The following is a 14,408-nucleotide window of genomic DNA, read 5'->3' as shown; positions in this document are numbered from 1 at the left end:
TGGTTTGCCCGAAAGATTGCAAGTTACAAAACTGTCCTAGGAGACCCTTAAGAACATTCCCCATTATTGTGATAATATTGCTGGACATGTGTTATCAAGCCTCTCCTAGTCTTAGTCCTGTACTGCTTTAGCTCTCAGGAACTGCTAAAATTCAGAGAATTTTCCAGCCACTTCAAGCTCCTATCATGCTAAATAAGAATTTTATTATTTCTGGAACTACTGAAAAGCTTTAGAGTGTTTACTCACTCAAGAAAATAAAAATAATAACTGTTTAAGCCTCACTTCATCTGCTCAAATTTTTACACCATCCAGTCCCAGTAAACCCTCAGTACCACTCTTCATTATTTTTTCTGTTTGGTCAGAACACTGGTTATTGATTGAATTCAGAGATAAATCATTTTTGTCTTAGTTAAAAAACCACTTTGTCATATTTTCAGTTCCTTATTTAATCTGGAACAAAGTAATTTCTTTGATAGGTGACATTTTTAGGTGCTGTTGAGGCACTGTCTGAGCTGATATTCAATAGCATTCAGTAGTATTCATGGTTTTGAAAATCTGATGTGAAATGAGCTGCTTCAAAGGACGTCCATGCAATTCTAATTTGGCCTGTATAATTTCTATTGTCTGTTTTTCATTGTTGCTTTTTTATTAAACATTTTTTTTTGAGGCCCTGATCTTGTATCAATAATTCATTTGCTTCTAAAACATTCAATCCAAAATTTTCCCCATAGCATCCAGTTAGATTTTTCTGGCTGGCTTCTCATTAATTACGTCCTTAGCTTAATCCTTAGCTCTGACTTAAGTGTAGTTTAATAGGTGTACAAGGTGTTGCACATGCCCATCTATGGGCTGCTTTTCTTTGAAGAAAAGCCATTATTTAAATCAATAATAGTCTAAATTCAGCCTGGAGTGATATTCAAGCACTTATCTGGGTCTGGATCCTGTATTTGCATCAACACAGATGGGCAGTACCCTGGACTCATGGGGAGGTGCTGGGACTCAGCAGGATTGTACTTCTGTCCATCTGTCTTTTTGTTTGTTTTGTTGTTTTTGGTTTTTTTTGTCATTATGCAATTCATTTTAAAAACACAATAAAACAAACAAACAAAATATATTGAGCAAGCAGTTTCAGCTGAGGCTTTGTGAAAAAAAAATACTTAGAATGCTGGAATTAAGATTTAAATGCTAAAATACAAGCTTACCAAAAATTGGGATGAAACTGTATAGTTGCAGTGTAAAATCTGACTGTTGCCTTAGAGCAACATTGTCTGTTAAAGACATATTATTATTATTGTTTGGGGCTTAGTATGTTCATGTTTTCATGGCTGAGATAATAACACCTGTACACGAGGGTTGTGATAAAATTAAAGTATCACTGAGTTTCTCTGCCTGTGCATTTTGTAGTAATTTTGACTTATGTTTTTAAATATAATGCTTGCCCTTTGTGGCAAATGGAGTCATTGGAATTCAGAGAGACAAAGCTGTGCTTATGGGCACTTGTTGGAGTGAGTGTAGGTGAAACCAGGGTAAGAAAAGGGAGGATGGGTAGTTGGTAACGATCAACATGGTAACTGGATCCCCCTTTTTCTGCGTTTCAGAAATACAAAACTCCGTGGAGAAAATTTTTTACATCTATGCCAGTCTATGCAATAATAGTTGCAAACTTCTGTAGAAGCTGGACTTTTTACTTGCTGCTCATTAGTCAGCCTGCTTACTTTGAGGAAGTGTTTGGATTTGAAATAAGCAAGGTATGTGAAAAGAACGTGAAGCTTTTATCTGAACGGAGTAAATGCCAGAGCTGCATCTGTGGTATTTATTAGGAGGAGGAAAGATAAGTGTTCTGCATCTTTATCGTGGATTTAAGTGTTAAATCTTATTCCTCCCAGTTCCTGCTTCCTTGACCAGCACAGATGAGTGAAGTAACACCAAGGACAAAGGATGGGGTAGGGGAAGGTGGAGGCAGGATGAGATTTAGTGATGATCCACTTGGGGCTTCATTGTGAGTTAAGTGCTCAAACCCAGACCATGCTTGATTACACAGGTATTAGAAAGGTATCAAGAGAGCCATTGCACTTCTGTCCCTGCTGCCCCAGGGGCTCCAGAGTCCCACTGAAGCTGTAAAAGAAAGCACCGACAAGTGGTGTCTTCTTGCACTTTCAAAAGCAGGGCCACCTAATTCTAGGAAGGACAGTACAATTCAGCACTTTTCTATATCCCCCTTTAATGTGGAGAGAACTTCTCCCCCTTTTTCACTTGGAAAGCAGAAGAGACAGTGAGAAAATATGAGATACAGGGATGATCAAGGGTTCCACGTGATTCATATGAAGTTTGGCTCAGACCTGTGAGGTAAATATGAATACATGCAAACAAGCCTTCAGCATGTATAGTGAGCTTTCCACCAACACAGGTTTCCTGCTTGTGAAAGTGCTGGGGGCTTGTGCTTTTGAGAGAACTCTATTCTTCTGATGTTGTTCCATGAGGTATTGTCCACCCTAAAGTGTGGTTCAAGTGACAATGAGAAGAGTATCTTCTAAAGTGTTGCCAGATTATGGAATATTGTCAAAATTACACAACGCCATCCTGCATTTAAAGATGATCTCCCCTTTTTAGCTGGAGTTACTTTAAAAAGCTTTGCTGTGCTTGAAACTGTCCTGCATGCAGTAAGAATGCTCCCATTCTATAGAAATAATCATTTTGTTCCAAAAGATTTTTCTTGGAGTGGATTCAAAGCTGAAGCTTTGTAAACAACGAGGGGGAAAACCAGTTTTCTGACATCTGCTGTGGAGATGGATGCTCATAAATGAACAGTTGTAATTTAGTCAGCAGCACCTCAAAGCAGTAACTGTAGCACCACAGTTAATATCTGGATTATGGAGAGAAGCATTTATTCAGATGAAGAAAGCACTTTGAATATCAGCAGTGGATATTTAGTATTTTATCTTCCACTGCCTACAGAGTTTTTCAGACATGTCTTTTGCCCATGTGAACTTTGAAGCTTGAGGAGTGGTCAGAAATCAAATGACAGCTGTGCACACAATGATGATCCATAAGGAATCTGTCTAAGCATGTGAGGTTCACTGCAAAGCTATGCTAAACACCAACAGAAATGCAGCAATTCAATGTAACAATTTAACTGATGATAAATTTTCTGAAATGAAAGGACAGAGGAACTAAAAGTGAGGAGGAGAAAAGGTTTTAGCTTAAATATAAACTGTGAGAACAATCTATAAACAAGAATCATCAGTCATTCTTAAAATCTCTCACTGTACTTCATAAAATAAAATTATTTCAGGTCACAGGTTTTGTTCAGTTGATAAACCAAGTTAAAACTTTTTTTAGCACATAGTCTGACATTTAAAAAAATAATAGTTAATTAGTTGCCGAATGCTTCAGAAAATGAAGAATCAATGCTTTCTTATGGTTTATACTTTGCTAATTCTGATTATTATTTTAGGTGGGTATCTTATCTGCTGTGCCACATTTAGTGATGACAATTATTGTTCCTATTGGGGGACAAATTGCAGACTTTTTAAGAACCAGGCAGATTCTTTCAACCACTAATGTGAGAAAGATAATGAACTGTGGAGGTGAGTCTTCCTATTTTATTTGAAAGTTGTACAGATTTGATGTCCATATTGTGTCCTGTATAGAAAAAAACAAACAAACTGCACAGTTTTATGTACTTAGGAAGAAATATTTCATGCATTTTTTTTAATGTAGGGCAGATGCTGTTACTAAACAAAAGTTTCAAAGAGCATTTGGAGGGTAATTTGCCTGCCCTGAGCTACTTACTCAGTCTTAGCTCCTCATCTAAACACTCCCTGCAGTAAAACAGCCCAGCCCACCTGAGGTTACATCCCTGACTCCTGAGATGTTAAAGCCACATGAGCTGGAAAATTCATTCAAGCAGGCTCAGTGTATATTCCCGTGAGAGGTGGCTGGAATGACCCAACCACATCACAGGTATTTATTTTCATTTCAAAACTGACAGGAAGTAACCATAAATTAGCATACAAAGGGTCAAATTAGGATTAATTGAGATAGGAAGAACATGTGCTTTTTAGGATGAAAGAAATACCTGATTGTACTCTACTCTGAGGTAACATTTTGTTTATGTTTCCCATGAAATATCACCATATCCTAAGACCTGCAGTATTTGAGAGGGAATTAAAACTGATGACTGCTTTTAATTCATTATTTCCCCAGGTTTTGGGATGGAAGCAACTCTTCTTCTCGTGGTGGGATATTCACACAGCAAAGGAGTGGCTATTTCATTCTTAGTTCTTGCTGTGGGCTTTAGTGGATTTGCCATATCTGGTAAGATTTTATTACTGTTATTACTAAATTATTTTGTCCTAAGAGATAGAACCTCCTTGCTTTTATTTATGCATAGTAATTAAAAAGCCCCCTCTCTCTGGAATTCCCAAAGGGCATTACTTGTGATCCCTACAAAGGGAAGTACATTCAGTATTACATTTTTTTACATTAGATTATTTCTGTACAAACACTTCAGTCTTTTCCATATTCATAGCAGCAAATTAGACTTTCTTCTCATTAAGATGCTAATGTGTACTATAGATTTTTCTTGAAATCAAACATAGAAGACAAATGGACTGGGATTACACAGTGATACCTAAATTTACACATCTTTGTTTAAATATAGGTCTTTCACTATTTTTTCCGCTGTATATTGGTTAATACTTTGTTGGGTTTGTATTATTTTATTAATTTGGGGCCTAACTACTGGAATTTTTCTTCTTCTGAATTAAAACTCAGCTATTCCCCTTTCCTGCTGATTCATCACCCCTTTGCCTTTCCCAAACACGAGTCACCTGACCTTCCCTTGTTTTCCCACTGTGATCTTGGTATCCTCTCCCATGCTGGTTCCTTATGTCTCAAATGGGCCCTCTTTCATTTTTGTGCCAAACATCTAAACTCTCCTTAATCAAACCTGTCCCTAATCCCACGTATTCTGCGAGGTATCATGCCTGTTTTTCACAGCTTGGGAAGTGTGTTTGGCTTCCTCCAAGCTGTCCATATCATACTGCCTGCCTTTTCCCTTTTGCTACCGTTCTGTATCCAAAGATTTGTTTTCTGTTTGCCCTTGCCTTGGTACTTATTTAGGGAACAGTTAGTTCTGTCTCTTCAGCTTATTTAAAAACTTACATTATGCTGCTGGAGATGAAAGAGAACAAACAAGTATTTATAAAAATTAATTAATAATTCAGTTATAGATACTGTCTTTTTAATCCCTTCATTTCATCACTGAAGAACAGAAGGGAACTCCCTTCTGCTGGTCTGTGTGACTCTCAAGGAGTATTTAAGTATTAATTTAAGTATTGTAAGTCTTGTGGAGAAAAAGAAATGCAATTAAGCACATAGTTAAGTTGTCAAGTGATAGCACTACTTTCCACAGCTGAAATAATGCTCTGCTCTTGGTGTGAGTGTTCACTGACCTTTCTCTTGCAGGATTCAATGTCAACCATTTAGACATTGCCCCAAGGTATGCCAGCATCTTAATGGGGATTTCTAATGGAGTCGGGACCTTGTCTGGAATGGTTTGCCCTATAATTGTTGGAGCAATGACAAAGAACAAGGTAAATGGAAATACAGTTTTCAAACCTTCCGGTTTAATGCCATTGATTTCAAGAAAAAGACCTTTCTATAATCCAGCTTGCCAGGATATCCATGTTAAACTCTGGGGCTTGCATCCAGGGATGCAAATTTGGAGCAGGCTCAGCAGGCCGATGCTCTGGTGGGCTAACAAGTTTTTCAAAGAAAGGTGGATATAAATAATCTGAATGCGGGCACTTAAATGCTTTAGCCGTGCTGACCAGCACAATCTCAGCCCCTAACTTAAACCTTTCAGCTCAGAAGAGCTAAATAGATCCACGTGCTGATCTAATGTAGCAAATTTTGCTCTTTGCAGACGCGTGAAGAGTGGCAGTACGTCTTCCTCATTGCCGCTTTAGTTCATTACGGAGGTGTAATCTTCTACGGCATATTTGCTTCGGGAGAGAAACAGCCCTGGGCAGACCCTGAGCAGACAAGCGAGGAGAAATGTGGCTTTATCCACGAGGATGAACTTGCTGAAGAGACAGGGGACATTACCCAGAATTATGTAAATTATGGTACCACCAAGTCTTACGGTGCTACGACCCAAGTCAACGGTGGCTGGCCTAATGGTTGGGAGAAGAGAGAGGAATTTGTACAGGAGGAAGTACAAGACTCATACAACTACAAGGAAGGAGATTATTCATAACAAACCTAAATATTTGGTATATTTTGTAGTGTTTGTGATTAAATTCATTGTGATTGTTTGCACACGGAAATAAAATGTGGTATAAACATGTAAACACATATCAAACAGGAAGGTCTTACTGTAAAAAAAAAAATACATCAAAGTGCAATCTGTATGAGTTGTGACATGCTATCACTTTCATTAGGTTATATTTGTTCTATAAACATTAGAGTTTTAAGGGTTTACTGGTCAAAACTATAGAGGCAATTAGATACTTACAGTATACAAGAGCTAAAACTCATAACTAAAGATTAAAGCACAACTAAGCAACCGAGTTGGCACATCTAATGCTCTTTCAGCAAGCCAAAATTACTTGATCATTAAAAATGCACTTATATATTTGTTACACTGTATTGAAAGAGATTGTGTTAAAAAGACACACATTTACTCAGTGCAATGTAGGAATTGTGTGTTTTAGCCTAAGACAAGGGCTTTCTCAGAGAAGAAAGGTTGAGTCCTAGGCATTTACAAGGATTGATCCAGTTCCCTTCGTGGTAATTGCATCAAGCCTAAAGAACAAATAGGGCATATTGTATGTTTATCGTGATTACATGCTGCAGGCTACTCTGTGATGAATAAAGGAACTATTTAGGAGTTTTATACTGAATGTTTGGGCACAAATTCTTATTTCTGTTATTTACAGAACCTTGTGAAATTATAGATATTGTCATGTTCTTCCCTGCATTTATCAACTAATATAAAAACAATATATAATATTAAGTCTGACTTTTCAGGCAGACCGTCAAATCCCTCTGTCAAAAAACAAGCTTTATTATTCTGTTCTTTGCAGTATATTCCAAATTTGTACTGGTGTCTTTAGAGAGAGAGAAAAAAAAAATCAATATAACATAGAAAAAGATATAGTCTTTTACAAAATTCCAAAGAGAAATTTACTATGAGCAAGTAGCCCTATGGATGCATTTGTTTTGCAGAATATTTTGAAGCCAATAGAAGAAACAGAGAATAATTTAACCCTTATCCTTCCCTTAATAGCTTTCATATTTTTACACATCGTGCCACAGTTGTATACATAGATATAAGTTTATTGAAGATACTGTAATTATAGAAAATGTTCTTATTTTAGAAAATCCCTGAAATAAAAGATGTATTTGTCTTTCGATTAAACCTAATAATAATGGACACTGAATATGAGTAACCTATAAACTCACAATAAACCAAAGTGGTAAATAACTAGTGTTGGGTTGAAAGAAGCCAACAAGCATCATGCTTGTCTTTTTATCATAACTCAACAGTGACTGCAACATTAGTGTACCAAGCAATAAGTGCAATGCATTCTGAAGTGCATAATCTTCTAGACTATATATTAACCTTCATTTAGCTTGTTGTATATATTTGGGGTTGTTGGGATTGAACCAAACCGAACCAACTGAAGTTAGCAACACCAGACCACTTCTTAATACTCTAAAATGACGACAGCGATCCATCTCTTAATTCAGTCAAACGATTATTATTGTATGTAATAATCCATTCTGGATTCTTGGTCTGTTCATTGTATTGTGCTAGTGATTGGAAACCCTGCTGCCGCAATATACAACTTGAGGATTGTTTCTTCTCCTTTTTTCTTTTTTTTTCCCCCTTTTTTTTTTTTTTAAAATGCAAACCATACCTTGACCTTAAGAGAAAAAAAAAAAAAAAAAGTATTTTGCTTTGTGCCTCAAAGTGATGTAAAACGTGACCATAGCTTCTGCTGTGTTTAATGAAAAAGATGTGGACTGTGTCACTTTCGTTGCTGCAAAAAGTGTCAATAAAATGCTCTATTTATCCTTTTATATAAAAAGGACCGCCGCAGTTTCTTTGTCATTTTTGGATGTGTTTTAATATAGATGATCCAATTGATAGCCACTGCAAAAAAAAAGAAAAGAAAAAAAATCTATCAGCATGGACAGAACATGTCCCATCTGGGATCTGTGCTTTTCTTGATCATGCAACAGGAGTCCTTGACTTAAAAATGTTGCTTTCCATCCATTTTTAGAAAAAGCCTGCAGCACCCAGGGACTAAGAAATCCTATAGCAAAAGTAAGTATTTTTCTACTAAAATTTCTGCTTTTCAGTGATTTCCTTCCACCAAGAAGGATAATGTAAAAACACCAAACTGAACAAAAGGCTTCAAAGCACCAACCAGAGCCAGGCCCAGTGTTTTTTATCAATATCAGGAGATGCTGAGTCAGTCAACAGGCAAAGTTACTGCTTTTTCTGGGCTGGTGTGGTGTTGCCATGGAGATTCCTGAAAGATTCAAAAGTGGGATAAATAGGGGCTGCAAAATCACTGTTGTATTTATTGTGGCGAGTGGACGGCTCAGAAAATGCAAACTAAATTAAAATCAATTCTTCTCAGTTCTCAGTCTAATCTTACAGGTTAGAATTGCTAATTCAAACCTCATCTTAGAGTCTTAAAATTTAATTGATGTTAATCTTAGGACTGTTTCAATAATTTCCTTTCATTAAGTGTAGGTATTTTTTTTTATTATTAGCTTGACACCTTTTAATTACTTAGAGCAAAGGAGAGACTTTAACCCAGGCATCAGACACTGCACTGTTCAGCCATCTGCAGCTCAGTGAGAACTCAACACTTGCCTGTAAATGCCAGTAGGAACCTCCAGATCCCTTTTTTAGCTCTCTGCTTCTGCTTTTACTCTTTCCCCTCTTCTTTTAATGGCAGAGCAGAAGAATCCGTTCTTCTGGGAAGGAAAAGGAGCATGATAGGTTTTAAGATTTTTGCTTTTTCACTGACTCCTGTTCGTGTGAAAACACAGCAAGCAATCACCAGGAACAGGACTGAGAAAGAAGGAGGGGTAAATGAAGAAAATAATTGGGTTCTTCAAAGACAAGAAGCAACAGCTGGATCTGCTTTAGGGAAAAGGAGAGCTGAGGGGACGTGACCCTTCATCTGAACTCCTGTGTTTCTCCTCAGTAAATAGGTTTATGATTCTGCCTTGCTTCTTCATTTTTACAAAGCAGCATTGCTAAAATGTACCCGCTCAGCCTCTTCTGAGCTGTGCCCTTTCTGCTCAGAGCTTTCTCTTCTGCACTCAGATTCAAAGCCTTGCTCTGCAGGCATGTTGCACTTGTGGGGTGTAGTGTTCCCTTTTTGGAACTCTCAGCAGCTCAAATCGTCTCCTTTTATCAGGACTGTGTTCCCAGGCACTTGATGGTTTTGTCCTGTCACCAATTGCTGTCCTGTTCCTCTGGCTGGTACTCCCTGCCCACTTCAAAAAAAAAAAAAAAAAAGAAAAGAGAATTGTTACTCACATTTTTATTTATCAGTTAGTTATCAGTTAGTTTATTTATCAGTTATCTTTTCAGTGAAGAACAGTAAGCAAAAGGAAGGAGCGGAATCCAGGCTCCACTAAAACAGTTAGAAAAGCTTTGCAGTTAGATGGACCGGAATGACACCTCAGATGTTCACCTTCATGTCCTCAAATGATTCCATATAGACAGCACCAGTCAAATGGTGACAATCTTTAAAATATTTGAGTCTCCATCAGTGGGATCCCTTCTGTTAACACATAGTCTTTGTTGCAGAGATAAAGCCATCACAAAGTGCTCTTTGCTTTCAGAGGTGATCATGAAAATTCAATTGACCAAATTTCATAAAAACACACTTTTCTGTGGGGAAAAAAGAAAGCCTCAAGGTAAAGGCTGAATAAAAGTTACAAAAGAATATCTGCAAATATGAATGAAGTTCTATTTCAGCATGAGGCTAGGAATAGGAATGAAGGTGGAAGTCAGAATAAATGTCACAGTTCAAAAGCTGTACTGTAAGAAAGATAACATCACAGTCTCAGTTGCTGCCTCTGAAAGATGAAATGTTTTGTTCTTTTCATGACAAGCTGTGAAAGAATTTAAAGGCTAGTCTCAGTCCAGATTAACTGCTTAACAGCAGCTTCTTTTGTACTTCTTTGGAATTTGTCTGTGGTTTTTTTGGTTGAATAATTTTCACTGCACTGGGAGATTTAAGAGTAAATAATCAAAGGACCTAGAAGTACAGTCAGATATTTTATTAGATATATATGTATATCCTCTCTATCCAGCCAGTGTGTCTTGATGTCACTATTCTAGCTTTGCTTAACACCTCTTCACTCAGCTGTAAACCAAAACCCAGCAAAGAATTAAATATATTTACTTATGAACCACTACAGAAGCTTGTGTACTCAGTTATACTGAGGTCAAGTGCTTAGGCAGCATCTTTCAGGTTTGGGATTTGATGTCACAAAATGCTATGGCTAAGTTAGAAATTACAGGAAATAAAGCATTTTAGGAAATCCAAGGAAGAGCTTACAGAAGAGCTGACAAATCTCCTGACTTTTGCATCTAGTGTGGTTTGGATTGGAACAAAAAAAACCTGAGTATGAGGTCCTAAATATCTGGTCATGCCATACTGAGTCTGAAATGGGGTCAGAAGTTGGCTCCAAAGCTGATTACCACGTTCTGGCTGCTCCCTGCCTTGGAGGGACACTCCCAAAGTGTCTGACACATTCCTCTGCCAGGGCCACAGGGACACTTCCAGGCCTGCTCTGGGACCCCCACTTGCACCCCCAACAAAAATAATGATGCTTGGAAGCAGCAAATGAACCAGATAAGAAAGCCTTTAAACAATAAAGTGTTGCATTGTTAGAATTGGAAGGCTGCCATTTAATCAGAGTTGGCATTGTGCAATCAATTAAACGTGCCAGCCCTGGCTGCGTGCCATCGATGGCCCTGACTAAATGAGTTGGTGAGGAAGTCATGATAATTTTCTTCAAGGTAAACCTCAGAACAACCAACAGAACTGTTAAGTGCTTTCAGTTTTAACCTGGAAAGTTCCGGTGTTAACTCTTTTTTTTTGTTTGTTTTGTTAAATGTTGCTTTGCGGAATTAAACCTGAATCAACAAAGAAAACCTCAACTCTTTTTCTCAGGTGTGTTTTTCTGTGTGATTGTGTCTGGTCTCGGAGTCAATAAAGCACAGACCGTTTAGCCTGCACAGATGAGGCACCAAATTAAAAGTGATGGCTGAAAAGGTGCTGGTTGGCATGCACAAGTCTCACAGAGCAGAGCACAGGGCAGCACTGACCGTCGAACCCTGCTTTAGGAGTCCTGAAGGTGACGGCTCATGATGGTTATTTCATTGACCAGAAATGTGATGGGACTGGGATGAAGTGGGTTTTCTGTGCTTTGTGAGTCTGTATCCTCCAGCTAATTCATATAACCTGTTTGAATACATCCTCCAAAAACTTCTCAGCTCCTTTCAAAGAACCTGAAAATGAAATACATTAAAAAATGAATGAGTACATTAAATGTTACTTTAAAATCTGTGTGTCAGGAAACATGCTTTTGATATTTTTCCCCTCTCATTTCTCAGTATATCTCAATCATACTTCTTAATTAAAACCATTTCTCTCTCGTTTTTATATACTGAACACCTTCAGTAATGAATGAGACAAAATGTAAGAAATCAGAATTACCTCCTTGGGCCAATTTCTTCAAAGGACATTTTGTGTGTGTGTCTATATTTCATATGAGTAAAAAGAAAAGGTTTGGGTTTTTTTAAAGCAGTTTCTAGTTAATTTATTTTCTTGCCTTGGAAGACCTTTATTAGCCTAAAAACTTGTTTAGACAATGCCAACCTTATTGCAACCATCATTTACTCTTTGTATCACTGAACATAGATACCCCATGATTTATTTAGAATTTAGAATAAAACCCTCTGGGATATCTCTGGTTTATTTGTTCTTGTGCATCAATTTGACTTGAGAGGACCTAAAAACTACTTAGCAGAAAACACACAAGCTGAAATAATGCTTGTGGTGTTGAAATACCAGCACTATTTAGCCTTTAACAACTGGCACTCGTTTGAGATCCATTCCCTAAGTGATGCTTTGATGCACAGACCGTGATACTTTTGGGAATCCTGTGCCATCCTCCATGAAAACACCCAGTTCTGCTCCCCATGTGTTGTGAAGACACTGATGTCACTACAACGAAGACAAACCAAGTTCCTCAAAAATTGTCCCTGTCATGGCTGTGGCAGATGTTCCAGATGTTTTGGCTCCAGCATCAGTGGAGTAATCCACCTGAATGCTCATCTAAGTTTCTGTCAGTCGTGAAGAAGGTGTGTCACACAAGAAAGACAATCCCATAAAGTAACTAAACAGCCTTAAAGGCACGTGAGAAAACAAAAAACCCAGAGATGACTAATAAGTGAACCTGGAGGCAGTGCTTGGAAATGATTATTTTCTTTTTTTGCCATTGATTGATTTAATCTTTTGAATATATCACTTTCGATTGCGTTATAAAAATAAAACACTAAAAAAAAGTAAAATGTGTAAGGTGATTTACAGCAGTATTTTGGTAGCAAGGTTTAACCATTCCCTGGGGGATTGCTGTTTCCTCCTTTGCTTCTTTCATCTCGAGCAACTTTGGCTTTCTTTTCTCTGCAGTGAAATCACAAATCATGTGATTCGTCCCGGAATAATCTCATGGAAATAATCACAAAGGAATACAGAAAAAGAAAGGTGTGAGAAAGAATGAGATGGGAGAGAATCCTCCAGCTGACTACAGGGAGAGATTTAAAGGTCACCATCAACACAGGCTGCAAAATCAAACATCAGAAAATACAATAAAATCAATTAGCAAAATTGCTGATGTGTGAAAGTTAACTGTCTTAATAACAGAGTATAAACATGTTATGTCTTCAAACACTTTTGGACAACCTCATTCGCTTCCGAAGTAAAAGGCCTATTTAATTTTCTTTAGGAGTTAATGTTTCTTTAAAAAACTTTTTTTTTAAAGTAAATATTTTACATTTTATGTGGACAAAAATGTGTTTGCAGGGTGGCTTGAAGCCTGATATCCCATTAAGTGTGGCTTTGCTTCTGTTGCCTGAATAAGACAGTGCAGGAGCCACCGAGAGCCCGCGTCATCTAAAGTGAAATGGTGTTGATCTCCCAGGGAAAAATGCTGGAGTCCATCATTTCATTTGCTGTGTGTGGCCATTAATTTGAGATTAATAACAAAGTCCAGGAAGAAATGGAGATGAATTATTGATCTGCTTTTGGGCACTATTTAGAACAGGTTTACAGTTAATCTCTAAAGCACTCTTTATCTTGCATGCAATAAGGAAAACTAATTTAATTAGTCCTCTGTTGTTCTCCTGATTTATTGAATGTATGAAAACAAATCAGCCTTCTATTCCTAATAAGGCATTTATGAATGGACATTTTGGGCTGCAGGCATCCTCCTCCTTAGCCTGTATCTGTAGAAAGAGCAGAGCTTGTCAGCAACAACTTTGACAGTAGGCAGGGTTGGGGATAAACTTAACAATATGCTAATATTAGATTTACAGTAGCTAAAATGCTTTACTAAGAAAATACAGTCACACTTTACCATCAGGATTTGATCTCAGGTGTTGAGTCACCTGTAACAGTGCCACATTACCAATTAAGCAAACCTAGATTTTATAGCAATCTCTCAGCAGGATCCTCTCTTAATAATCTTTATCTTGAATCTCCCTGGAGGTGCTTAAGGAAAGACTGGATGTGGCACTAAGTGCCATGGTCTAGCTGACATGGTGCTGCTCAGTCAAAGGTTGGACTCAATGACCTCAGAGATCTTTTCCAGCTGAATTGATTCTGTGATCCTGTAATCCATTTATATATTGTTTTTAAAAGCAGCATATTTTAGGTGATCCTCCACTCTGAAGTCTGCAAAAACAAGTACTAACAGTTAGGAGACATCATAATTAAAATCAGCACGCACAACCTTGATCAGCTCCTTCTCCATGCACATTGTGAAACAAAGCACAAATAACTAATGTATTTTTCCATGAGATCTCCATGTCAGTACAAAATTAATAACATAACCCAGTAAGCAGGGTTTAATCCTGATTTTTAAGAGCAATTGGTGATAAATAAAGCTACCAAAGTTTATATTATAGCCCCCATATCAGCTGCAGTTACAAACTCTCTAATGCCATCAGTCAGATGCATCATCTGAGCACAATCAGACTGCATCTTCTCTATCCTCCTAGAACGCTTAATATCTGTAATACGTTCTGCCCTTTTTTGTTTAATGGCTTGTTTATTTTCAACCTGGAAGTTTTGGAATAA

At 37.6% G+C, this 14,408-nt stretch overlaps 1 protein-coding gene across 1 annotated transcript in view; it reads left to right on the top strand.

Annotated features, from left to right (window-relative positions):
* Positions 1 to 8,099, top strand: part of SLC17A6 (solute carrier family 17 member 6) — a 28,932-nt gene extending 20,833 nt beyond the window's left edge. The window contains exons 8-12 of the mRNA XM_050337087.1: positions 1,599 to 1,748; positions 3,455 to 3,587; positions 4,207 to 4,317; positions 5,470 to 5,597; positions 5,930 to 8,099. Coding sequence (XP_050193044.1) covers positions 1,599 to 1,748; positions 3,455 to 3,587; positions 4,207 to 4,317; positions 5,470 to 5,597; positions 5,930 to 6,262 — 855 coding nt within the window. The 3' untranslated portion in view covers positions 6,263 to 8,099. The remainder of the gene's footprint in view (positions 1 to 1,598; positions 1,749 to 3,454; positions 3,588 to 4,206; positions 4,318 to 5,469; positions 5,598 to 5,929) is intronic.
* The last annotated feature ends 6,309 nt before the right edge of the window (positions 8,100 to 14,408 follow it).

The sequence above is a fragment of the Myiozetetes cayanensis genome, unplaced genomic scaffold, assembly GCF_022539395.1.
Source record: "Myiozetetes cayanensis isolate MyiCay16 unplaced genomic scaffold, myiCay2020 scf6-25, whole genome shotgun sequence".
Classification (NCBI taxonomy): Eukaryota; Metazoa; Chordata; class Aves; order Passeriformes; family Tyrannidae; genus Myiozetetes; species Myiozetetes cayanensis.
Note: the sequence above shows the minus strand (reverse complement) of the source record. Positions and strands in the feature narration are given on the sequence as shown.